We start from the raw sequence: 27,651 nt of genomic DNA on the forward strand, positions 1-27,651 counted from the left end.
CAGAGAAGGGCGACGAAGTTGGTGATGGGTCTGGAGAACAAGTCTTATGAGGAGGAGCTGAGGGAGCTGGGCTTTTTCAGCCTGGAAAAGAGGAGGCTCAGGGGTGACCTTATCACTCTCTACAGGTACCTTAAGGAAGGCTGTAGCGAGGTGGGGGTTGGTCTATTCTCCCACGTGCCTGGTGACAGGACGAGGGGGAATGGGCTAAAGTTGCGCTAGGGTTGTTTTAGGCTGGATGTTAGGAAGAACTTCTTTACTGAGAGGGTTGTTAGGCATTGGAATGGGCTGCCCAGGGAAGTGGTGGAGCCACCGTCCCTGGAGGTCTTTAAAAGATGTTTAGATGTTGAATTTAGTGATATGGTTTAGTGGAGGACTTGTTAGTGTTAGGTCAGAGGTTGGACTCAATGATCTTGAGGTCTCTTCCAACCTAGACAATTCTGTGATTCTGTAAATTGAGTCCAAGGACACCCAAGGAGTACTTCAAATTCTAGGACGTGCTTCATGGAATGGCTGTAGGTTTATGTGCATGTTTAAGAGAAATCCTTTTTTCTTCTTCTTTTTCTTTTCAACATTTTACTTCTAATCTAATCTATTTACTAACATGAATCTTAAGACCATTTGGACAATTCCACAGCGGACATCATATAATGCAATGATTACTCCTACTGTACAAAACCCTTAATCCTTTTCATCAATAGTGATTACATTGCAAATTCTGCAAAGGAAATAAATTCCTCACCTATACAGGTATCTGATTCTTTATATATATTTTTGTTTGTTTGTTTGTTTTTGTTCCTCATACTTACCCAGGCAACCCTCCAGCTTCCATTACATTGGCTAAAGTCACATCATTTGACCAGACATCGTATTGCCATTTTCGGAGACCCAGGACCCCACAAAGTACCCTTCCTGTATGTAATCCAACTCTCATGTTGAGATCAACCTCTGTGGCTTCTGCAACAGATCTGGAATATATAGCATCATGATATTAGTCTTTAGACAACAGCATTACTCTTTATTTTCACTCCTTCCCCCAAAGTTAACAGATGTGTACATAATTGAAAAGGCAGGAACTTTTCAAAATCTCAGATGGTGTATTCAGGTACTGTTCTTTCCCTTCACTCTTAGGGTAGTTTCTAAACCTCAATTGTAATTATAGAGAAATTATTCTCTTGTTCATATTTTAATTAGTTTTGAACCAATTTCTCAGTATTTCTAAATTTATTGAACAAGAAATTGATTTTCCAGGTTTTAATGAAACACAGTAAAGGTTACATTTCATTACATTTAATACAGGAAAAGGAAAAAAAAAAAAAGCATAGTAAATGGGTTTTGTAATGAAACTTTCCTAAAACTTTTAAGTTTCATTGTCTCATTTTCAGTATTTGCTATCACATTTATACAGAAGCTTAGGTATTTTGCTGATTTTGCTGAAACAAATAATTTTCTAGCTGTAACTCAAATAACTCAAAGACAGACAGCTTAACTCTTGCACTTTCCTGTTTATCTTTCATCTCACATTTACCTACTTCTTTTTTTACTCTCATAAATATTCCTTTTTCCCAATGTGTGCTTATTTCATCAGGATGACAAGCAAACACAAGGTGATTGTTGGAATTCAAAGAAGAGTGTTGAAACTATCTTATTGGGCTTAATTTTAACCTGACATGTAAATAAACAAACATGTTTCAATCCTACCACTACTCCAGGCTACTTTCAACTCGGTATTAAAATGCAATACCTGGCATTTTTGTAAAGCTTCGCTTTACTGGTTAGTTTTGTCTCTTTGTCACAGAAGACTTGCATTAAATGATTAAATTTCTCTTTTTTTTTTACCACAATTTGTTGTCACTCAAAGTAATTTTCTCCTCTGTTTTCAGTTCTACATCTGCAATATCAGAACAATACTTCCTTTTCCTTATTCCTTTTTTTTTTTTTTTGGTGGGTTGGTTGGTTGATTTAAAGGTAATAGCATAAAATGTTAAATCTGTAATCGAAACAATACAACATAATCTGAAAACAGAGATGGTATGGATCCCTCCAGTTCGTCTGTGAAAGGTTGAAAAATAAATTAAAAAAATATTATTGTCTCAGTAATGTGTCCACAGTTTTGATTTATGGTGTTCTCTAAACTCACCCTTTAATTAAATTTCCACTTTGATGAAAACATACTCAGTTAAAAACTAACCTTTTTTTTTTTTATTATTTTTTTTCCCCAGGTGTCTCAGATTGTCAATCATCTTGGATGATACTTATTTAATAATTCATATTTTTCATCTGATCCCTCTGCTACTGCTAGGGAACTGTTGCAACTACCAGTAATCACACAGAGTTGTGCTGTGCTTCTATCTTTATGGTATGCTTAACTAAGCATAACTTCCTGTGGTGAGTCTGAAATGGCACAAACATATTTAAAAATTCTTGTTTCTGCAGGAGAAGAGTTATGAGGAGGTACTATGAAGCAATGACTCCACTCTCTTATAGAAGTGCAGGACAAAGAATATGGTGAAACCACCACATCAGTGCAAGAACAGTAGATAAAGAGAAATTATAAATACTAATATCTCTCCAAAGCTGCTGCAAGAGTGGCAGAGAAACCACCTCTATGGACTTCAACTCATAAATTAAATCTAGTCTTCAGAGATTCTCATTGTACATGTATACCTGGGAAAGGGGGAATTAACTGGTGACGTCGTTATTAAAAGCATTTTTAATTTTGATGCCACTTTTGAGGAAGGATTCTTTATCTCTGTGAATGGAGTACGCTCTCACCCTACCCTGACTTGTGAACATTGAAAAGGAACCTTGAAGTTAATGAACTTACACAGTACATGCAGAGGAAATGCTATGCATGAATCTTTGCAGCTTTTCCCATTACAGCGGCACCTGGCATTCCACAGTTAAGTTGCAGTCCAAAAATAAATAAAATGGGAGAATAAAAAAGCTACCTAATCAGTGTAATATTTAATTTTCTTTAGGATTTCAAATTAAACTTTCCAAAAGGATGATGCTCTGGTTACAGTTTTCTCTTGGCTTTCATTGACTAATGTATTTTTTTTAAATATCATCCAAGTACAGTGGATTTGTTGGAGAGGTCTTTAAAATGACTTTTTAGTTATTCCAGAAATAGCTATTACATTTTTGTCTTGTTGTACTTTTAAAACTACAATTAATTGAAAGGACACATAGAATCATAGAATCATAAAGGTTGGAAAAGAACTCCAAGATCATCTAGTCCAACCATCACCCTACTAACAATGTCACCCATTAAACCATGTCCCTAAGCACCAACTCCAACATTTCCTTAAACACCCCCAGGGATCGTGACTCCATCGCCACCCTGGGCAACCTGTTCCAATTGTAAGTACTCTTTCTGAGAAGAAATGTCTCCTAATTTCCAACCTCAACATCCCCAGTGCATCTTGAGGCCATTCCCTGTAGTCCTGTCACTAGTTATTTGCGAGAAGAGGCTGACACCCAGCTCCCCACAACTTCCTTTCAGGTAGTTGTACAGAGCAATAAGGTCTCCCCTGAGCCTCCTCTTCTTGAGATTAAACAACCCCAGTTCCCTCAGCCACTCCTCATAGGACTTGTGTTCCAGGCCCTTCACCAGTTTTGTAGCCCTCCTCTGGAACTTATTCCAGTACCCCAATGTCTTTCTTGTGGTGAGGGGCCCAAGAATGAACACAGTACTTGAGGTACGGCCTCACCAGAGCAGGGGGACGATCACCTCCCTGGTAAGCCAGGATGCCATTGGCCTTTTGACCACCTGGGCACACTGCTGGCTCATGTTCAGGTGAGCATCAATTAGCACCCCCAGATCCTTTTCTTCTGCACAGCTTTCCAGCCACTCTCCCCCAGGCCTGTAGCACTGCATGGGACATGTAGCACAGGACAAGATGTGGGGTGAGGAGCACAATATATCGGGCCTCAACTTAAGCAAGGAGCTTCGCAGCCATGAAGTGCTGAAGTATGTACCATGTCAGCTACCACTAATGTGAGTAACGTGGAGATCTTTTGTCCTCAACGGGAATTCAGGCCTACCACAGTTTTCAGTCATATTTTATACAACAGGAGAGAAAGGCTTATGCACTATTTTCTAACAAAGTATTTCCTTATCTTATTTCTACCACTGCAAGTCAGAATTCCTTTTTTTTTTTTTTTCCTTTTTTTTTTTTTTCCTTTTTTTTTTTTTTTTTTCCCCAGTATCTGTTCCTAGTCAAGCCTTAAAAATGACTCCAAGGAGTCCTAAAAGGATTCCACTCTTACAGGGCTTGCTGCATACTTGGCAAAGCACTGAGGAAATGAAAGGAGCTAACAATATAAGCCACCTAATGATAACTTAACCTTTGTATCCTTACCTGTACATTTGTAGCAAACAACTGACTTTATACCAAGACCTGATAGCATGCAAGGCAAAGTATGTTAGGATTATGGTTTGCTTGCCTATCTATGTTCTCTTGAATAACTAAATACTTGTATAAATATCTTCACCAGCATACCTGCAAGTGTGTATTTCTCTATTTGTAAATTAATGTTAAAAAGGTTTTCATTTAAAACGGCATATAAAACCTCATGTCAAATGTATGCTTTTCTTTGTTCTAGCTGGCTCAGGAGAAAGGGGAAAAACTCATCTGCTTGTAGAAATTTGAATATCATAACAAATTAAATGAAAAAAAAAATTAGCAAAGAAATACAACATGGATGATTGTACTCCTTGTTAAAAAATCTGCACTGTATAATGTACCAATGAACCATAAAGCGGAATCTGAACACATTTGGTTTTTCACAAAAGATTTCCAGAAGTAGTCACTTAGTAAAAAATCTAAATCAAGAACAACTTTTCTCATTTTTCCAAGAAACCCCAGTATGTTTCAGGGATGCTTTCATCATTAAATTTGAGTCAGGAAAACGAAAAATGAAACAAAATCAAACAAACAAACAAACAAAAACTTCATGGGCAGTTTATTAAACATTTTGAATTTACTTTGAATTTATTATGTGTCCCTGTGTCCCCTAATTTTCATGAACATACCCCAGTGAACTATCAAAAATGAAGAATTTAAGTAATGTGTAAAAAAGAGGCTTCAAATATAACATCAGAATCATAGAATATCCTGAGTTGGAAGGGGCTCAAAGATTATCAAGTTCAGCTCCTGGCTCCACACAGGACCACACCAAAATCAAACCATATGTCTGAAATCATTGTTCAAATGTTTCTTGAACTCCATCAGGCTTGGTGCTGTGACCACTGCCCTGGGGAAGCTGTTCCAGTGCCCATCCACCTTCTCAGTGAAGAACCTTTTCCTAACATCCAACCTGATCCTCCCGTCACAGCACCATGCTGTTCCTTTGGGGCCTTTTGCTGGTCACCAGAGAACAAAGATCATCGCCTGTCCCTCTGCTCCCACTCATGAGGAAGCTGCAGGCCATCATGAGGTCTCCCCTCAGTTTCCTCTACTCTATGCTGAACAATCCAAGTGACCTCAGCCACTCCACATGTCTTGCCCTTTAGACCTTTGTCGTGGTTTAACCCGACCGGCAGCTAAACACCACACAGCCGTTCGCTCACCCTCCCCCCTCCCTCTCTGGGACGGGGGAGAGAAATGGAAAGTGAAGCCCGTGAGCTGAGATAAAGACAGTTTAATAAGACAGGAAAAAAAAATAACAAAAATAATAATAACAATAATAATAATGATGATACAATGGTGATAATACGAAAGTAATAATAGTATGTACAAACAAGTGATGCACAATGCAATTGCTCACCACCCGCTGACCGATGCCCAGCCTAACCCCGAGCAGTCCGGCCCCCTCCCCCCGGCTAGCCACCCCTATATATTGTTTAGCATGACGTCAGATGGTATGGAATACCCCTTTGGCTAGTTTGGGTCACCTGTCCTGGGTCTGTCCCCTCCCAGCTCTTACTGCACCCCCCAGCTTGCCCGTTGGCAGGACAGAGCAAAGGCTGAGATGTCCTTGGCTTAGTATAAGCACTGCTCTGCAACAATTAAAGCATCGGGGTGTTATCAGCACTCTTCTCATTCTAAGCCAAAACACAGCATTCCACCAGCTACTAGGAAGAAAATTAATTCTGTGCTAACTGAAACCAGGACATCTATCCACCCCTTATTCCATACCATTTATGTCATGCTCAGGTTACACTCTTTTCCATACATTCTAATTAGTCACCTATAGTAATCATGGTAGTGATAACATACAGTATAATATACTATTTAACATGGTGCAATTCAGTTCATGGGCTATTCTCACCCAGTATTAAATCTCCTTGAGGTACACACCGGACCTCTCCGTTCTTTTGCATCACCCACCAAGTATATCCAGGTCCCTGAGCGAAAACAATTCCACGAATAGGTTTGCCTTTTCCTGAGGCAGGAGTAGCCCAGACTGTTTTACCCAGCATATTTTTTACATGCACTACAGGAACTTTATCCCCATCTACAGTACGTAACAGGTTTGATTGGGCAGGTCCAGCTCGGTTGGTAGATCCCCTAGTATTGACTAACCAGGTGGCCTTTGCCAAATGCGTATCCCAGTTTTTGAACGTCCCAGCGCCCATTGCTTTCAAGGTAGTCTTTAACAGGCCATTGTATCGTTCAACTTTCCCGGAGGCTGGTGCATGATAGGGGATGTGATACACCCATTCAATACCATGTTCTTTGGCCCAAGTGTCTATAAGGTTGTTTCGGAAGTGAGTCCCATTGTCTGATTCTATTCTTTCTGGGGTGCCATGTCGCCATAGGACTTGCTTTTCAAGGCCCAGGATGGTGTTCTGGGCGGTAGCATGAGGCACAGGATATGTTTCCAGCCATCCGGTGGTTGCTTCCACCATTGTAAGTACGTGGCGCTTGCCATTGCGAGTTTGAGGGAGTGTGATGTAATCAATCTGCCAGGCCTCTCCATATTTATATTTCAGCCATCGTCCTCCATACCAAAGAGGCTTTGACCGTTTGGCTTGCTTGATTGCAGCACATGTTTCACAGTCATGAATAACCTGTGCTATAGCGTCCATGGTCAAGTCCACCCCTCGATCACGAGCCCATCTGTATGTTGCATCTCTACCTTGATGGCCTGAGGTGTCATGGGCCCATCGGGCTATAAATAATTCACCTTTATGCTGCCAATCCAGGTCCACCTGAGCTACTTCAATCTTAGCAGCCTGATCCACCTGCTGGTTGTTTTGATGTTCTTCAGTAGCCCGATTCTTGGGCACATGAGCATCTACGTGGCGTACTTTCACAGCCAGGTTCTCTACCCGAGCAGCAATATCTTGCCACAATGCAGCAGCCCAGATAGGTTTGCCCCTACGCTGCCAGTTGTTTTGCTTCCATTGCTGTAACCATCCCCACAGGGCATTTGCTACCATCCATGAATCGGTGTAGAGATAGAGAACTGGCCATTTTTCTCGTTCAGCAATGTCTAAAGCCAGCTGAATGGCTTTCACTTCTGCAAACTGACTCGATTCACCTTCTCCCTCAGCAGCTTCTGCAACTCGTCGCGTAGGACTCCATACAGCAGCCTTCCATCTCCGATGCTTCCCCACAATACGACAGGACCCATCAGTGAACAGGGCATATTTCTTTTCATTCTCTGGCAACTGGTTGTACAGTGGGGCTTCTTCAGCACGACCCACCTCCTCCTCTGATGATATCCCAAAGTATTTGCCTTCTGGCCAGTCCATGATCACTTCCAATATTCCTGGGCGACTGGGGTTTCCTATTCGAGCCCGCTGAGTAATCAGTGCAACCCACTTGCTCCATGTAGCATCAGTTGCATGATGCGTAGAGGGGACCCTTCCCTTGAACATCCAGCCTAGTACCGGTAATCGGGGTGCTAGGAGGAGCTGCGCTTCAGTACCGACCACCTCCGAAGCAGATCGAACTCCTTCATATGCTGCCAATATCTCCTTTTCAGTTGGAGTATAGCGGGCCTCAGATCCTCTGTATCCCCGACTCCAAAACCCCAGAGGCCGACCTCGAGTTTCCCCAGGTTCTTTCTGCCAGAGGCTCCAGGTGGGGCCGTTCTCCCCGGCTGCAGTGTAGAGCACATTCTTTACATCTGGTCCTGTTCGAACTGGCCCAAGGGCTACTGCATGGACTATTTCCTGCTTGATTTGTTCAAAGGCTTGTCGTTGTTCAGGGCCCCATTCAAACTCATTCTTCTTACGAGTTACTTGGTAGAGTGGGTTTACAATCAGACTGTAATTTGGGATGTGCATTCTCCAAAACCCCACAACACCTAGGAAAGTCTGTGTTTCTTTTTTGTTAGTTGGTGGAGACATAGCTGTTATTTTGTTGATCACATCCATTGGGATTTGACGACGTCCATCTTGCCATTTTATTCCTAAAAACTGGATCTCCCGTGCAGGTCCTTTGACTTTATTTTGTTTTATGGCAAAACCGGCTTTCAGAAGGATTTGGACTATTTTCTTCCCTTTCTCGAAAACTTCCTCTGCTGTGTCACCCCACACAATAATGTCATCGATGTACTGCAGGTGTTCAGGAGCTTCCCCCTGCTCTAGTGCAGACTGGATCAGCCCATGGCAAATGGTAGGGCTGTGTTTCCACCCCTGGGGCAGCCTATTCCAAGTATATTGGACTCCCCTCCAAGTGAAGGCAAATTGTGGCCTGCACTCTGCTGCTAGAGGGATGGAGAAAAATGCATTAGCGATATCAATTGTGGCGTACCACTTGGCTGCCTTCGATTCAAGTTCATACTGAAGTTCCAGCATGTCCGGCACTGCAGCACTCAGTGGTGGCGTGACTTCGTTCAGGCCGCGATAGTCCACTGTTAGTCTCCACTCGCCATTAGACTTTCGTACTGGCCATATGGGACTATTGAAAGGTGAATGAGTCTTGCTGATCACTCCTTGGCTCTCCAATTGACGAATTAGCTTATGGATGGGAATCAGGGAGTCTCGGTCGGTGCGATATTGCCGCCGGTGCACAGTTGTGGTAGATTTTCCATCCCACTTTCTCATGTCCTCTCCATGGTCTCGTAAGTAAAACCACAGGGTGGCACGGGGTGAGTACCCACCATATCGTCTTCCTTGTGTGGGTGAACGCCTACCCCTGACAGCTGAGACACTGCTTTGTACAGGTGCGAAGGAGAATAATCTCTCTTCAAGTTGGTGAACCTTTTCAGAAAGTTTCTCCCAAGTGTTCTCCTTTGGTCGGTGGGCACTGGTTGGTTCAGGTGGGGAGAACAATAGATTCTCTTCAAGTTGGTGAACCTTTTCAGAAAGTTTCTCCACAGCTGAGACGCAGGCCTGTAAGGAAGAGGAGAGACTTTCTTCGTACTGCCGGAGTTGTTTAGCCGCTTCACCCACTGTGGGTTCCTCATCCTCTTTCCAGGCCATTATTGCCAATGAGCTGGCATATGATGATGGTGCACTCCGTACAAACTTCCGCCACATGGGTCGTGTACACTTGACTTCATCTGGATCTGTGGATGTTTGTTTGAGGTCTGGATCCTCATAAATCACTTCCCGTATGGCTAATTCCCTCAGGTACTGGATTCCCTTCTCCATAGTGGTCCACTTGCCTGGTAGACATAAAATATCTTCCTTGAAGGGATACCTTTCCCTCACAGCTGAGAGGAGACGCCTCCAGAGGCTGGTGGGTCGTGCTCCATCTGCAATTGCTTTGTCAATGCCGGCGTCTCGAGCAAGGGATCCCAGCCGCTTGGCTTCCCTGCCGTCTAATTCCACACAATTGGCTCCAGAGTCCCAGCACCGGAGCAGCCAGGTGACAAGCTGCTCACCTATACAGCGACCAAAATCTTTTCGCACATCTCGTAGCTCGCGCTCGTTTAGGCTTCGGGTAGTTACTGTTGCTCTTTCGGCATCCTCATCTTCCTCCTCCTGAATCCTTGACGGCCCAGCGTCGTCATCATCTTCGTCATCTCTATACTTAGTTTTGGCAGAAGCCTTACCTGGATTGGCAGAAGACTCTCTGCGTTCTAAACGACTTGAATTTCTATACCATATTTTCACCTTCTCTACAGGGGCAGCTTGCACTGCTACTGCTCGTTTCTCTGACTTTGTTACAGGGTCTGCCACAGGGGTTGGAATGCCCTCTGCAGGGTCAACTTGCACTGCTACAGCTCGTTTCTCTGACACGGCCACAGGAGCTGGAGCGGCTACAGGAGCTGGAGCAGTTGCAGGAACCGGAGCTGTAGCGGCTACAGGAGCTGGAGCTGGAGCTGGAGCAGTTGCAGGAGCTGGGACTGGAGCAGCAGTAGGAGCTGGAGCTGGAGCGGCTTCAGGAGCTGGAGCTGGAGCGGCTTCAGGAGCTGGGACTGGAGCAGTTGCAGGAACTGGGACTGGAGTAGCGGCCGGAGCTGGAACTGGAGCGACTGCAGGAACTGGGACTGGAGCAGCTGCAGGAGCTGGAGCTGGAGCGGCTTCAGGAGCTGGAGCTGGAGCAGCTTCAGGAGCTGGGACTGGAGCAGTTGCAGGAACTGGGACTGGAGTAGCGGCCGGAGCTGGAACTGGAGCGACTGCAGGAACTGGGACTGGAGCAGCTGCAGGAGCTGGGACTGGAGCGGCTGCAGGAGCTGGGACTGGAGCGGCTGCAGAATCCACCGTAGGGGTCACAGTGGCCGTTGGATCTGTCACAGGGTTTGGAGTGGCCGCAGGGTCTGTCACTAAGTTGACAGCAGTATCAATGGCAGCTCGATAGGCATGAGCCAGGCCCCAGCACGTTACAATGATTTGTGTTACTTTGGAACTGCCAGAATCATTACACCTTTTTTTCAAGCATTCTGCCAGTTTTTGAGGATTTTGCCATTGTTCAGGGGTGAATTTCCAACACACTGGGGGTGCCAACTGCTCTAGATGCCTGCCCATATCCACCCATACTCCCTGCCACCCACAACTATACTGCCTCCGGGCAGATCTCCGGATGAGCTTCCTAAGTAGTTGTTTAACTTTAAGCAGAATCTGAAGTGCATTCAGGAGGCAGAACAACAAGACTATGGTATTCTGAGTATTCCAGAAATATTCAATATCTTGGAGAGCTATTGTGACAAGCTCAGGGGATAAGAGGGTGGTGAAGGAGGAAGGCAGAGTGACCCAGGAGGATACAGGGGTGGTGAAGGAGAAAGGGAGAGTAAGCAAGTAAGGAAAAATATCCTCCCCTTTCCCCTCCACAGATTGACTCTCTAATGGAGAAAAACAATAGGTATAATTGCTAATAGTTCCCAAGATGCTGTTTCCAAAGTACAGAGTCCACGATGTTACTGAGTATAAATACCAAGTTAGAGTCATGACCAGATATCTTATCGTCTCATAAGCCATTGCTATAACACTTAGTACCATAATGGTCTGAAACCAGGGCCCGGAGAGGAGAAACAACACTACAGAGAGCAAATACGGAAAATAATGTACTATAATACTCAATTTGGAAAACAGGCGCAGCAGAGTTGTGATTAAAGCAATCAGCATCATGACAAGTGACTATTAAGCAGGTCTAATCCTTCCACCAATTTAGTTTAACACACTCTGATCAGATCTGCCGTTATCTCAACCTTTCGGGCCCCACGTTGGGCGCCAAAAAGACTGTCGTGGTTTAACCCGACCGGCAGCTAAACACCACGCAGCCGTTCGCTCACCCTCCCCCCTCCCTCTCTGGGACGGGGGAGAGAAATGGAAAGTGAAGCCCGTGAGTTGAGATAAAGACAGTTTAATAAGACAGGAAAAAAAAATAACAAAAATAATAATAACAATAATAATAATGATGATACAATGGTGATAATACGAAAGTAATAATAGTATGTACAAACAAGTGATGCACAATGCAATTGCTCACCACCCGCTGACCGATGCCCAGCCTAACCCCGAGCAGTCCAGCCCCCTCCCCCCGGCTAGCCACCCCTATATATTGTTTAGCATGACGTCAGATGGTATGGAATACCCCTTTGGCTAGTTTGGGTCACCTGTCCTGGGTCTGTCCCCTCCCAGCTCTTACTGCACCCCCCAGCCTGCCCGTTGGCAGGACAGAGCAAAGGCTGAGATGTCCTTGGCTTAGTATAAGCACTGCTCTGCAACAATTAAAGCATCGGGGTGTTATCAGCACTCTTCTCATTCTAAGCCAAAACACAGCATTCCACCAGCTACTAGGAAGAAAATTAATTCTGTGCTAACTGAAACCAGGACAACCTTTCATCATCAGAAAAGTACCACAATCATATTTCCAAACAGCATCAACTTTTTTTGTAATAAAATATCACAAGAACACCTAATGACACATTTTAAATTAATAATGCATTTCTGCAAAAATACCAGTACTTCATAGACAAGCCATGAACCGGCAAACTAAAAAAATTTTAACGAATAAATTATTCATTATAACTTATTTTTCTTAGGTTTGGAAAAAATATTCTCAAAAATTTTCCAAATGTTAATACAAAAGGAAGCTCAGAAACAAATGGGACTATATACATATACGTATATATATATATATGTGTATATATATATATTAAGCTGTAGGCTTGTAGAGTCTATTCACTTAGAAGATATTCATCTACTCTGACAGCTTATGTCTCTTACTAATCCTTTACATTTTAGTTCTCTACTTAGCTATAAATATTTCATGTGCTGCTACATATGGTCAAACTCATTTAGATAATCTGCAGAATTGCTCTGTGAAGTAAATACATTTATCCACACCCATGCTGAATTTGAAGCAACAGAGGAAAAAAAAATAGAATCTCTGTACCCAATTTCCTTTAAGTTATTTAGATCCTTTCTTAGGTCCAAAAATACCTGCATAGAAATAGATGTTTCCTGGTTAAAGGCATAGACAAGATTGTTGGTTCAGTTATATATGTTTGATTTTTATGTATGCACAGTTCTAAGATAACAGTGCCCTTTAACCACAAGGAATTTTGCATGTCTCCCTAACTATATCTGGGTCATTTCCACTTCAACATAATTTAGAAATGGTTAGATCTTGGATATTAATGACAAAGAATGTCTTTCTGTGAACTAACGTCAGATTGGGAGAATATCAACTAATTTGCTAGTTACTGCTACAGAAGACATGAGGAGGAGGACACTTAAAATGAACGTGCTCATAGAAGGTAAAAACCAAAAAACAAACAAACAATTGAGCAGATTGATATTACCTAACACACATGTCTTTGGAAGGCAGACACCTGAAAGCACTGAAATAATATTTCAAATACCAAGAAAAGAGTATTTCAACCCTGAATGGCAGTCAGTTCCTGGCCTGGGCAGCCCACAACCTTCTCTGCATTTCTTACTCCACCCTGCAGCCCACCCACCAGGATGGATGGATAGAAATGGTATGGAGCAGATCTGTAGCAAAAGCCTGTGGGACTGGCAAACACCATCTCAGAAGGAAACAGGGATTTCTATGCCCTCAGGAGAAAACCCAAATGAGGGAGCATCACTATTGCAAAGCTCTGCTTTACCCTGCCTGTTATCATGACCTAGCACCTGCTCGGAGCTCACAGTCTCACTTTTCTATTATCTACAGGTTTCTCTGAATAAAAGAGAAATAAAAAGACGGCAACAGTGACCCTCCCCTTGCCAGGCCCTCAAGGAACACCTTGTGCCTGTGTAGCTGTGGACAGGAAGCAGTACAGGTCCCCAATGTGCAGTTTGGTGGGGAGGCTCTAGCACTCAAGGGTGGTGGCAGCACAGAGAAATGAGGAAAAAAAAGTTAGCACTGGGGATGGCCATGAGCAGGATCATCCCAGATGCAGCACAGAGCTAGCAGCTGTCCTTGTGCCTGTGGGATACCAGGTAGAGGGAATGGATTCTTGGGAGGATTGCAGGGTTCTTCTCCCCAGGGTCTCTACTCCATGCTCCTGGGCACTGAGTAAGGGCTCGGATGAGAGAGAAGGAAAAAGAAAATTAAGTTGAGCCCAGGATGGACTGCCACACCAAGTGATGGATGCTGCTTATTCCCAGTCACCAATACCTCTCTTGGAGCACCTAATTTGGCCTGGGAGGACATAGCACAGTTGCAGAGGGAGCCATTGGTTGCTGTGGAGGCTTCTCCTGTCTCCCCCATGGCTACCCACCAGGAATCTGTCAATTCTGCTAGGACACAGCCACACTCCAGGATGTACCTGTGCTTCATGAACATGATGTTCCACACCCCTTCCCTGACTCAGAAACAGTACTGGCTAGAGCTGCATACTTTCCCAGTATGTTGCTCATCTGGAGTAAGACAACAGAGACCTGGAGCAAGACAGCCTGGGCTATGAAGGACTGATTGCTTCAGGAAACAAGAGGTTCACTTTGACAGAGGTACAAGCTAACAAAAATTTCAACAGTGATGGTGAAAGCAGCTCATGATAGACAACTTTTTCCTCATCTGAAAATTTATGCACCTGTTGCTGATTCTCCCAGAATTCAAGGTGAATGCACTCCCACCTGTCCAGACATTCCCAAGCCCAGGACTTCTGAAGAACCAGCAATGTTTACACCAGGTAACATAGTGCCTCTCTTGCTCAGACAAAAGAAGACTCCAGCAGGACTCTGGCCATTTCACTTGGGCTTTTTTAAAGGGGCTATTGTTGTACCCATTCTTCCACAGTTCAGCCAATGACCAAGCTCAGAGGCAGGAGATTGTTCAAGTATCAGCCTCCACAATGCCCAAACAAGCATCCACAGAATGTGCAGGTGGAAAACAAGCCCAACTTCATATGTTAGGCCTTACATGGATGACTGATGGAGTCATCCATATGAGGTGGAGTCATCCATATGTGATACACTCACCTATGTGACACAGAGAAAAGTTGATTTATCTCCTGTTAGACCCCACTGAGGTGCCTGGATTTCAAGAAGCAAGGATTCTTTCCTTCAGACCTCTTCAAACTCCACATGTAGTAGGAACATTCAATACAGAGGACAAGACAAGTCCTGTTACAAAAAAAAAAAAAAAAAAAAAAAAAAAAAAAGGTCCTCCCCCATAATACATATAGGTTAAACTGAAGTATTCAGGACCAGCTGCTGCGATCTACAAATGTGCTGCCAATGTGCTAATGTAGACATAGCCACTGATCCAGCCAGTGTTGCAATTTTCTCTGAGTCAGTACTAAAATTGACTCCCAGTAAGATGTCAAGGGAAGAAGTATTGTGAAAATGTACCATTTATGTGACAATACGAATGATTACATGACCCCATTACATTTCTAACAAGTTTATGAATGTTATCCCAAATATTCTATTCCGGTCTCAAATCTAGTATTGATATCCTGCTCACACATTCCGTCCTCATTTCCAATTAGAAACATTATTGTTCACTTCTTGCCCTGTGGATTTACTAAGCACATTTAAACAACTCACACATTCTATATCCTAAGAGTTTATAGTTGTTAATTGAGCCAAAGGATTATTTAATATAATTTATATCAGTTGATGAAGAGCTCCACAGGGAAGGGCAAACTGCTAATTTAAAATTTAAAAAATTTCCCTGCCTCACACTATCTTAAATCAGAGATCTAGTCATTATATGGGGAAGAGGGGGAAGAGCATGGTTAGCTGAGCAAAACTTCTCCACACAGCAAACAGCTAGTAAACATCTATTGAGAAAGTAAAATACTGGAGCAAATATACTGGAACATTCAATTGTAGCAAACAGTTTAAATAAGGTGAAGAGCATACTTGGACTAACTGACTTCGAAACTGAGGTGAGGACAGTATCTTCCGTATTAGAGGTGCTAATGAACATGGCCATTTAAATGATATTCCTAAGAAAATCTGACAGTCCAAACTTAAAAGCAACATTGGTCATATGCAACACTTAACCCCCACTTAAATATTGCTGTGATGGCTTAAGTGACTCTGAATTAAAACAGCTAGCTTGTACTGAGGCACTGACACAAAACACACTGACAACACAAGTTCCTTTGGAGTAATATGAGAATATAACACTATCTGCTTTGTTTCCTTGTTTGTTTGTTTTATGAAAAAGAGAAAAGGATCTTTCTGTCATGATTCTAGTCTGACTTTAACTGCGCGCCTGAAAAAACTGCTTTGTACAAGGCAGATGAAATTGTGACAAGTTTGTTGTTGTTGTTTTATAATTTTCTGTGAAAAATTATAATTCTATTTGAAACTCTCAATCTAAATGTAATTGAGACAACATTCTCTGATGATACTTGCATGAAGCATCATGTTCTAGGACACCTAAATAAGAGCTACACAGAGCACTAAGAGAACAGAAAGTATCAATTTACATGAACTCAACATTCAACTCAGTAAAATCACAGATCTCTCAAACAACCACTAGGAACTTCTATTCCTTGATTTCCTGGGGAAAAAAAAGGAAACAGTGGTGGTATATATCTCTGGGATAGGCACTTTTGACAGATCCATCTTTATTAGATGGTATTATCATGCTTTTGTATATTTATTTATCCTAGGTAACATGACAAAGCTGTCATAAGGCATAATGTCTTCAAAACATAAGTTTACAATGCCAGGGCCTGGTTTCTTCAGTAAAGTTAATAGACATTTAGAACAGTACCACCTGGCATCCAGCTCTGACACTGGATAATAGGAGTTTAAAAACAAAAATGACTGCCTCTCATGAGACTGATAAGCTGCTACACCTAGTAGTCATACCATTAAAAAATAAAATGTTTCATTCCAACTTTACCGTCATAAGTTCTACACTTCTCCTTTTCATTTGCTCATCATATTTTCAAACAAATTAGCTTGGGCAATCCATATTCTGGCTTTGGTCTTTAAGAAGGACTGAAGACATTTTCCTAATCTTCAGAAGAACCTATTTTCCTGCTTTGGAGCTATTTGTGCACTTTGCTAATCCACGTGCTTCTGTCAACAAGAGTATTTGAGCAAGTGGAGATGCTGCTCCACTTGAAGTAAAAGAAAAAAATAAAATAATACTGCCATCAAGGGCAAGAGTTCATGGAATGAATCATTTTCCTGTTTTCCCTCATAAGCACAACTGGCATATTCATTTAACTGAGAAAAGAAATATGCACCAAGCCTGGATCCTTACTCACATTAATTCCTCAAAAAACAAAACAAAACAAAACAAAACAAAACAAAAAACAGAGAGAGAATTCATTTTGCAAATATACAAAGGAAATGGATAGCTTTGCCTCTTCTCCATTTTGCCCTCTCTCCCCATAATCTGGTTACTGACTACACACTCTGAAGTCTTCCGAACTTATAAATCCTGTTAAAAATATAATGTTGAAATTTTCATTTAATTATATTCTACTACAGGTATTAACTAGATGTTTACCAGATGTTTCTAGATAACACGCTGCTTAGAATCTGCCCATCTGCTTAGAATCACAGAATCACTGAGGCTAAAAGGGGTCTCTGGAAATCATGTGGATGAACCTCCCATCTCTAAGCAGGTTCAGATACAGCAGGTTGCCTAGAACTGTGCCCAGATATGTTTTAAATATCTCCGAGGATACAGACTTCACCGCCTCCCTCTGCAAACTCTCCAGTATTTGAACATCTCCATGGCAAAAGGTTTTTTTCTTATGTTTAAATGGGAATTCTTGTATTTCAGTTTTTGCCTATTGGCTCTTGTCCTATCACTAGATACCACTGAGAAAAGTTTGGCTTCAATCTTTTTGCATCCTCTCATCAGTTACTTGTATGCACTGGTAAGATCTCCCTGAGTCTTTTCTTCTCTAGGTTGAAAAGTCCCAGAATATTCTACCCTTTTAAATTCAATTCCTTTTTCAAATTTACATTGTTGTGACAGCAGCCAAAAAATAATAACATACAAAGGGAACATAATTAATTTCTAATATTGGTCAAATTGAGAATTCAAAAAAGAAAAGTTAAGACAGTTATTATTTGTACACATGAAAGATAGCATAACTAATGAAATAATGATTAATACTGAGCTTAAAAGAGAGAAGAGCAATAGGCACTGTTTTCCAGGAATTAAAAAAAAAAAAAAAAAAGACTTCTGAAAATGTGTAAAAGGCTTGTATATTTAACTATGTGTCTTCTAAAGCCCAATGCTTCCTTATAAACATAGTATGGAAGAACACACATAAATAACTTTTGGATCTCTTTTCTATTTCAGGATTTGTCCTTTGTGCGCTATGTTGTTAAGTACTCCCTTCCAGTGTGTTTGTAGGGAAGAAGAGTACCATACAGTGATTCTTTTAGGATTTTGTGTTAACACGGATGATCATATATTATAATAGATTACAAAGTCTTTTGTCAGTTTTACAACTTTTACAAAGAAAACAGGAAGTATTTAAATATTCATGTTTTGAAACAAAGGGAGAATATGGACTCATTTACCCAACCCTTAACATTGTGATTTATTTTATAAATTAATATTACAATAAATCATGTGGACTGGACTAGAAATGGGAATCAGCCTTCATGTGTTTTACATACTTCTCTCCTATTTTTAATTCTTTAAAGTCTTCTGCAAAGAAATATCAATGAATACAGGTTCACATAAAAAGTTCAGGTTGGTATGAAAGAACAGTATATGTGGTAATGCCCATGTTCCCCTAAGTCATTAGCAGGGTTTGAAGAAACAGCCATTACTTCCATTGAGACAAACTCTCTTGAGAAAAGCATACAGTGAACTCAGTGAGAGGATCATAATACACTCTTCTACAAGATCAAGCCTTTGCACAAATAAGCATGATCTAAATTTGGAAAAACAATTGCATCATGTATTCACCTGTATATATGTGCATATTCATCCTCACATACAAATGTCTGACATGAAAAATACAAAGTGGTCAAAGATTTATTAGAAATAATAAAGAAGGTAAAATGTTCCAAATGCCAGGCATGGAAATTTGTGAGAAATTTGCTTTTAAGTCTCTTTCTGATTGACCAAATCCCTCAACTTATTATTCCTATTACCTGAGGAATAATGAATATTCAATAAACAATACTTATACTTATTGAATAAATTGGGTAAGGAGCCGAAAATTTCATCTCTGAGTTGAAGAGAAAATATTTCTGTTGCCACAAACAGGTAAAAATTACTTTAAAATTCTGCTTTAAAAATCTGCTTATAAATTAGAAATATTTGGAGAAGTCCCTGGGAAAGAGACTGATGGGAAGAATGAATCATGTGATTCTTTTGTCTAATTGGCTTTAGAATAGAATTCTGTAACATCACATGAACATACATAAGGTAAAGACTGGAAGACAGACTGAAATAAAGAAACACAGCAGCCAGCAGCATCATATGGACTTAATAGATTTTTTGTTTAATACAGCACTGAAGTATAACTGAGGAGTAACTGGAATTATAAAACACATAATTTGAATTCAAAAGGCTTATGTTTGTTTGTTATATATATATATATATATTCTGTATTTAATAGTTAACTATTTTTAAATTGAGATTACACTGTGGTCTATTCACCTTTGCAGAGAAGGTAGGTCTTCTTTTTGTGCAACACAAAAACTTACGGATTAAGTGAGGGGAAGCAGAACTTTGAATCAACTCTGTATTTCCAGCAGCCCAGCTAACACCAGAGAAAAGAAATAACTGACTACTGGAAACAGTGACCAAACACTTTCCATTACAGAAAAGGTGAAGGCTCTGATGTGACACACTTTTACAGTGCCCATCGCACATGATATACTGGAACAGCAATCTCATCCCACAAGCGCTGACCATTATTTATTTAGATATAGAATTAATACAGGTGTGCACTCCCTCCTACAGCCTCTCTATAAAACACAAGTATTTGTATGCATATAGACACAGAATAAGGCAATAGTGAAGAAATCTCAATCCCTTTATCCCTTCCCTCCTGTGTAATGAAACAGATCTCCAGCTCTTGCTAAAAGCTCATTCGCAGTTCTCTCACATTCACATTTTTCTTCTTGGTAAAACAACAATCCATGCAGACCTCTCAAACATAAAAAAATCTTTCTTATCAGCAAGTAAATTTCACATTACATTTCTGAAAAGTAGACTAAATTGAAGGTTTAAACATGACATATGGAAATGAGAAATCTGAAAGCTATCATTTTGGGAATACAAACAGACACAACAGACATACATCAAGACTGGTTTTAAGATTGCATATTGGTGTGTGAAAGGAGCAGTTTAAAAACAATAATTCAGATTTCTTTCTTTGTGGAAAATAACAACTGGAATATTTCATGATTTACCATGATCTTTCCATCTTCTAATAAGTACATGCATGTGCCTCTATATACTTGTACTTGTGCCCTTTTTTTTTTGTCACAGTGATTAAATGGACTGGAAAATTGTTGTATAGAATCATCCTTCCTAAAAATCGGTATATCTGATTTTTATACCTGTGACCTGAATGCAACAGTACTAATTGTTAGGGGGGAAGACATGGTGGGGAAAGGGGATGTACCTCTGAGTGAAGAAAGCATGCCTGAGAACACTATCACTCTAAGTAATGGCAGGGAAATACTTTCGAACTGTACCAATGCAATCAGCAAGAGCTCTAGAAATGCAATATGACCGATTGCCCAACTGAAATGCTTCTACACCAATGCACACAGCATGGGAAACAAGCAAGAAGAATTAGAAACCACGGTTCAATGAGACAAACATGACCTGATTGCCATCATGGAAATGTGGTGGGATGGATCACATAACTGGAATATCAGAATAGGGAGCTACAAACTCTTCAGAAGGGATATACAGGGAAGGAAGGGAGGTGGTATTCCTTCTACATTAGGGAAGGAATTAATTGTGACGAGTTGCCTTTGAGAAACAGCCATGGACAGGTTGAGAACTTATGGGTCAGAGTTAAAGACCGCAACAATAAATGACACCTTGTGGTTGGGGTCTACTACAGGCTGCCTGAGCAAGGGGAGCCTGTGGGTGAGGCATTCTTGCTTCAACTACAAGAAGTGTCACACTTGCATGCTCTCATCCTGATGGGGGACTTCAACCACCTGGATGTCTGTTGGGAAAACTACAGAGCAGGTTGTAAGCAATCCATAAGATTCCTAGAGTGCATTGAGGATAACTTCCTGGTCCAGGTATTAGACAAACCAACCAGAAGAGAAGCATTACTTGACCTGGTGCTCACCAGCATGGAAGAGCTCATTAAAGAGGTCAAGACTGGAGGTAGTCTGGGTTGCAGTAACCATGTCCTGGTTGAGTTTATAATCTTGAGGAATACAGGCCTGGCAAAGAGCAAAGTCAGCACCCTAAACTTCCAAAGAGCAAACTTCAAGCTATTTAAAGACCTAGTAGCTGAGATCCCCTGGAACACTATCCTCAGGGACAAAGGAGGTGAGCAAAGCTGGAGACACTTTAAGGATGTTTTCCTTAGAGCACAAGAACTCTCCATCCCCCAGCATAAAAAAGCAGGCTGGGAGGGCAGACAACCAGGATGGCTGAGCAAGGACCTGCTGGTCAAACTGAAGTGCAAGAAGGAAATGCACAGGCAGTGGAAGCAGGAACACTTAGCCTGGGAAGTGTACAGAGATATGGTCTAGATGTGCAGCGATGGGATAAAGAAAGCCAAAGCACAGATGGAACTAAACTTGGCAAGGGGTGCTAAAGAATAACAGGAATGAATTCTGTCCTCAGACCAGTACTGTTTAATATCTTCATCAATGACACAGACAGTGGGATCAAGTGCACCCTCAGCAAGTCTGCAGATGACACCAAGCTGAGTGGTGCAGTCAATACACAAGAAAGAAGGGACGACATCCAAGTGGACCTGGAAAAGCATTGAGAAATGAGGTTCAACAAGTCCAAGTGCAGTGTTCTGCACCTGGGCTAGGGCAATCCTGGACATGAATACAGACTGGTAGAAGAACTGATTGAGACCAGCCCTGCAGAGAAGGACTTGGGGGTTTTGATGGATGAAAAGCTTGACATGAGCTGTCAGTGTGCGCTTGCAGCCCAGAAGGCCAACTGCATCCTGGGCTGCATCACCAGAGGCATGGCCAGCAGGTTGAGGAACGTGATTGGCCCCCTCTATTCTGCCCTTGTGAGGTCCCACTTGGAGTATTGTGTCCAGGTCTGGAGCCCCAAGCACAAGAAGGACATGGAGCTCTTAGAGTGGGTCCAGAGGAGGGACACAAAGATGATCAAGAGGCTGGAGCACCTTTCCTATGAAAATAGGCTCAGTGAGCTGGGGCTGTTCAGCCTACAGAAGAGAAGGCTCTGGGGTGACCCCATCACAGACTTTCAGTACTTAAAGGGGTCTCATAAAAGGGATGGAGAAGGACTCTTTATTCAGGTAAATAACAATAGGAAAAGGGGTAAAGGTTTCAAACTAAAAGAGATTTAGATTAGAGGTTAAAAGGAAATTCTTCACTCAGAGGGTGGTGAGGCACTGGAACAGGTTACCCAGAGAGGTTGTGGATGCCCCATCCCTCGAGGTGTTTGAGACCAGGTTGGATGAGGCCCTGGGCAACCTGATTTAGTGGGTGACATCCCTGCCTATGGCACGGGGGTTGGAACTAGCTGATCCTTGAGGTCTCCTCCAACTCAGGCCATTCTATGTTTCCGTGACTGTATGAATGGTAGCAGGCACTGTTCCTCTGAAAATACCTCTTATGAATGCCACACAGAAGCTGCTGCAGCACTCCTGTCCAGGTATACCACATGCAATACTTACGTGATGGTGTCAATCATGTCCAGTCCCATTTCAACACAGCAATGGGCATGATCCGTTTTGGGCTGGGTCAATCCTGATACGCAGTAATAACAGTCACCTAGGATTTTTATTCTTCTGCAATGGTTTTCCTTTAATAAAAAGAGAATTGGAAAAGTTTTACTGTTTATATAAATGTTATAATATTTAAAGGAGAAAATATTCTCCAACTATATGCAGTCAATCAGGGAAACCTTTTGTGTTCATGTGAAGTAATTTACAGTCCATGAAATCTAGGTTCCCTGTAAAGAACAGCTGACATATGCACATTTATTTATTTATTTTAAAATATATACATTTAAAATAGTGGTCAGCCCCACATTGCTTAACACACGTAGGATAACATTGTTTAACATAGTTCTGAACAAAAATTATTCCGTTACCCTCATGTTAGGTCAATACGAATTCAAGATTTGCAAGGACACTTCATTCTGTATGAATCCAAATGAAAGGACTGAAGTCAAAGAGCTACTGAATGTTAGGAAAGAAATGTATTTTGAGAAGCTTTTGTTCAAATCCAGTTCCAGTTACTAGGAAAGACAATTTGAAACTTGAAAAAGAAAATTTGTAAAGGTACCTACATCTGCGCATTACCAATACATAAATCACAACTTAAAAACTTACGCACTCTCAGCATAAATGTGATGTACCTGCACATCAGAAGAAGTCACTTTTCATTGCCATTGAATTTATCTACTGCTTGCATACAATTCAAGTTCTACAACTATAGAAATCTGGCTAAGTCTCTCCCATTAAATTTATCTACTGCTTATATACAATGCAAGTTCTACAACCGTAGAAATCGGGCTAAGCCTCTTCCATTTTGAAAAAGCAATGATAGGATATGATAATTACTACATCACTGTGAGTAGAAAGTTCATTCCTGAACAGAGAATGCATAACGAAGTGCCTTTTAACAAAGCCATGACTTTAACTAATAAAGTATGAAGAAACATGAGGAGACGATAGTATACCTTCCAGCTGGACTACGACAACTTCTAACCATTTAGAATATGGCATAAAAAAGTAAATAATCTGACTAAAGAAATACAACTTACACTTTTGTCTTTAGTGACAAAAGGCTTGGAGGGGGAGGGGGTGTTGGTGGTGATTTTAAACTGGAAAAAATGGCCTATTTATACTGGTTTAGCATTTCAAATGACATATATCCTCATTCAATCTTATGCCTACAAGAATCGTAGCCTTCCTGATTTGACCACAGCCTCCATTGCATATTCCAGCTCAGAAGTGATGGTTATACATACAGTGATCCTGTCCTGTCTAACATGTCATACATAGTATTCAGGGCTTATTATTACACACTCTTCCAGCTGCTGTCATTCCCAAGCCTGTATATGTTTCTGAATATTGAACAAGTATTATACTTTAAGATTTACCTCAGTTCAGGTACAGAAGAAGGCACGTTAACACTTTGGAAAAATCGGTTTGCCTACTTCTTTTTATGTGCATATTAATTTAGCAGTAAATTCATATCTTCAATCAAAGAAACAAGTCATGTTTTTGGGTATGCCTAACTAGTAGAAAAAGCTTTTCTAAGAGAGGCTACTTAAAATGGCTTCTGCTGTACAGCACAATTTAAAATATACTGTTATTTATCATTGTTCATATATAATTTAATGAATGTGAGCATAATTATTCTGGAAGCATTGTCACTGGGGCCTTAAAGTATCCCTGTATCCTCTAGCCACAAAATGTCTCACGAATTTTACTTGAAGTTTTAATAGGATATTTTGAGATCCCTGGTTAACTGGTATTATAAAAGTAAAAGAATTATTGATACAAAGTAATATGCAAACCTCGAAATCCATCCTGACACAAAACACACCTTCCAACTCAAGGTTTTTGGACAGAAACCACTAAGTTTTTTAATAGAAACCACTCATTTTAAGTAGAAACCACTAAATTATACTGCCAAAATAAGCCACTTTTAAAAAATTGTGGGCAAATCTTGAAGGAGTAGAGGGTATTCAATAGTTCAGGCTGAGACCATCTTTCCAAAATAAATGCAGTTTTGTCCCACAGTTTACAGTCCTCCATAAAGCTCTTTTCATCTTCAAATTTGGTATGCATGGTCTGTGGACAGGCAATGACTATTTGACCCAACCAAAAGATATTCAGAAAAGCCATTTCAGTAATCTGGGGCGGATAATATGTATGTGTTAATTGATCACTATTCACTCTGCTTCAGTGTCTATGTCCAAAATGGCTCATTTCAAATTACTTGTTTTTCTTAGAGAGTTTACTGTGCTATAGACCAGTACTTCACATTTTACAGTGGGATACAGGAAATTACTCTATCAGACTGGCACAGCACAGTCTAGCAGACTGGTAGATAGTTTGAGAAAGGAAAAGACAGTACAGAGCTCAATCCATTTCCACTTTCTCATGTCACTTCATTACTCATGCAAATGAAAAATAAAAGAAAATAAAACTAAAGCATTGTCTAGAAACACATCAATTCTGATGGAAGATATATGGCTAAATCACCTGGTGTTTTTGAAAACACTACTCTGTTCCTTATCAGATGTTATCTCCACTTTTCTTGTTTATAATCATCAATTAGTATACAGTAATCTCTAGCAAAATCACTTGTTTTCTTTTCCTCTCTATGTGAGACAAAATTCCAGGAAGGAGATGCAGCTTTATAAGACCAATCTTTATAAGCACTGATAAGCAAATTAACAAAACAAACTCTTTTCCTCTCTTTGTTTTGTTTCCTCAGCACCTTCCAAAAAAAAAAAAAAAAAGCCCTTGACTCAACAATATTTTTCACACTTGCAACAGTGACAAATTCAAGTGTGATAGGTATAAATTCTAGTTACAGATAATACAAGCAATGCCTGTTACAAACAGCTGATAATTTGGTTTTATGAACATGACAAAAAGCACCAGAGATTAGCACAGCATTATCCAGGCAGCTTGCCCACCTGTTGTTCCTTACCAAGGTATTCCTGAGCAGATCTGCAGAATTCCCCCTGGCACAACCGACATTCACAGTGTTTGTCAGAGTGAAGTAGAAGACCAGCATGGAAGGCAAAGGATCCTTCAAAGTTGCTAAGAGCTTCCTTTACACTTTTAGACAAGTACTGACATAGAACAGTTTATTCTATCTGTCCATTACAAATAAGAGGGTTTTGTAGTTGTTTTAGGTGTTTGTTTTTGTTTTGTTTTGTTTTAAATGTGTTTTGCAGAAAGAGTGATGTCACCATTTGTATCAGGTAGACAAAAGGCATCAAATTTTCAGTTCATATTAATCAGCATGGTATCATGTGTTTCAGGGGAAATGCATTAATTTACACCAGCTGTCCCTCTAATCCTCAGGGGCCCAAGCCTAATTCAATGACACAGGCCAAACGCATCAGTTACAGTCCTTCCTTAGTGAAATAACTATTGGGGGAGGAGGGCAAAACAAAAAACGCACCTCTAAAACTCCCCAAAGATGTAAAATGGCAATAAATTGCATTTAGTATTTATCTCTTCACAAACCTAGAACTTCATTCTGCTTCCAAAGAGATCAATGAAACATATGGAAATTTGAACAAGAACAAGACAGAAGTAACCCCTGTTAGCACTGTAACTTATTTTCAGTGTATTTATACGGACAGCATATTTAAAATTTATAGCACTCTAGGCCAAAGTGCTGTTAATCTCAATAGAAATTTGGCTTAGGAAGCTTTGAATCACTCTAGAAATTAACATAAATTTATCCATATTACAGATGTGTATAAAGACACTAGAGAGACTTGCAGAAAGATTAGTATTTTCTACAACATCCTCAAAAGCTGGAATCAAGTCTCTATTCAATTTTATTTTACTTTTTTGTTAGATTGGAACAGAAGTAGGAAAAAAAAAACATAATATTTCAGTTAACATGCTGCACATATATATCATGCAGCACAAATATAGGCATTCGTACATATATGCATGTATACATTCACAGACACACAGATTAAAAATTTACCTATATCCCAAACACACATACAACATATGCAATAATGCAAATTAGAATATTGATCTTGTGAACTATTAATATACTAATACATGTAAATGTGGTTGAACCTGAAAGTCTAATTGGGCAAGATGCAAGTTTTGAGTCCTCTCTTTCAAAGCATTTGAGCTTAGCCTGGCAGAAAATATCTGGGTGTTGATACTCCCATATTCCTGAGCCATTTCTAACATACCTGTTCCCTTTGTACCTGTATCCCTGTATCCCCATTGATAATCCACTCCTTCCTTTGCAGAGAGGCATAGTACATGACTTACTGTTCCAAGTGCCTTTGGAAGGGCATGTACAGCATTATGCTGTTAAAGAAATGGCCACCCTCCTTCAGGAACTTAGAAGAAAAGGCAGTGAATTGGATAGGGTTAGTCAGAAGGCTTTAGGGTGCAACTGAACAATATTATACCAAGTTATTAATTTCAGTTAATGGTGAGAATGAGACATCCTTTGTAAAACATTAGATTATGTTTCTGATATTTACACTTTCCTACCATATTTCATTCCCTTATAATATTAAACAAAATATAAAAGATCTTGTCCCCCTCACAGCTCAATAACTCTGTTCTGTGTACCAAAGGACACTAGAGAAAAACAAGGCCCAAAACATTCCATGTAAAGGACAACCCAGTGAAAATCTCTTACAGTGCAGCAGTATTCACAAAAGATGCAAGTAGGTAAATTCATAAAATGATGAAGAAGTTGTTTTAGATTCAAATGTGAAACACTCCTCAGAACCCTTCTTTGAATCCTCTCTGAAAGGGCACTCTTTGTCGAAAAAAAAATAAAATAAAATTCAAGCCTACTTCATCTAACTCCTTATAGCTAAAGATCCTGCAGTTTTCTCGTGCTTTCATTAACAGTAAACAGTAATGTCACTTATCTTTTTTTACTTTTTTGTTTTTCTTCAGTAAAACAGAAAGATTTACCAACATGCTTTCTCTGTGTAGTATTCAAATCTATTTTAATAACTGTGTTGGAAGTGTGCCACCCTA

General features: G+C 40.6%; 1 protein-coding gene across 1 annotated transcript in view; it reads right to left on the reverse strand.

The window, feature by feature from the left end:
- ADCY1 (adenylate cyclase 1) overlaps positions 1-27,651 on the reverse strand; it is a 162,296-nt gene that overhangs the window by 54,272 nt on the left and 80,373 nt on the right. The window contains exons 5-6 of the mRNA XM_082752455.1: positions 22,603-22,730; positions 807-965 (exon numbers count right to left, since the gene is read on the reverse strand). Coding sequence (XP_082608581.1) covers positions 807-965; positions 22,603-22,730 — 287 coding nt within the window. The remainder of the gene's footprint in view (positions 1-806; positions 966-22,602; positions 22,731-27,651) is intronic.

The sequence above is a fragment of the Aythya marila genome (genome assembly GCF_965140915.1).
Source record: "Aythya marila genome assembly, chromosome: 2".
Classification (NCBI taxonomy): domain Eukaryota; kingdom Metazoa; phylum Chordata; class Aves; order Anseriformes; family Anatidae; genus Aythya; species Aythya marila.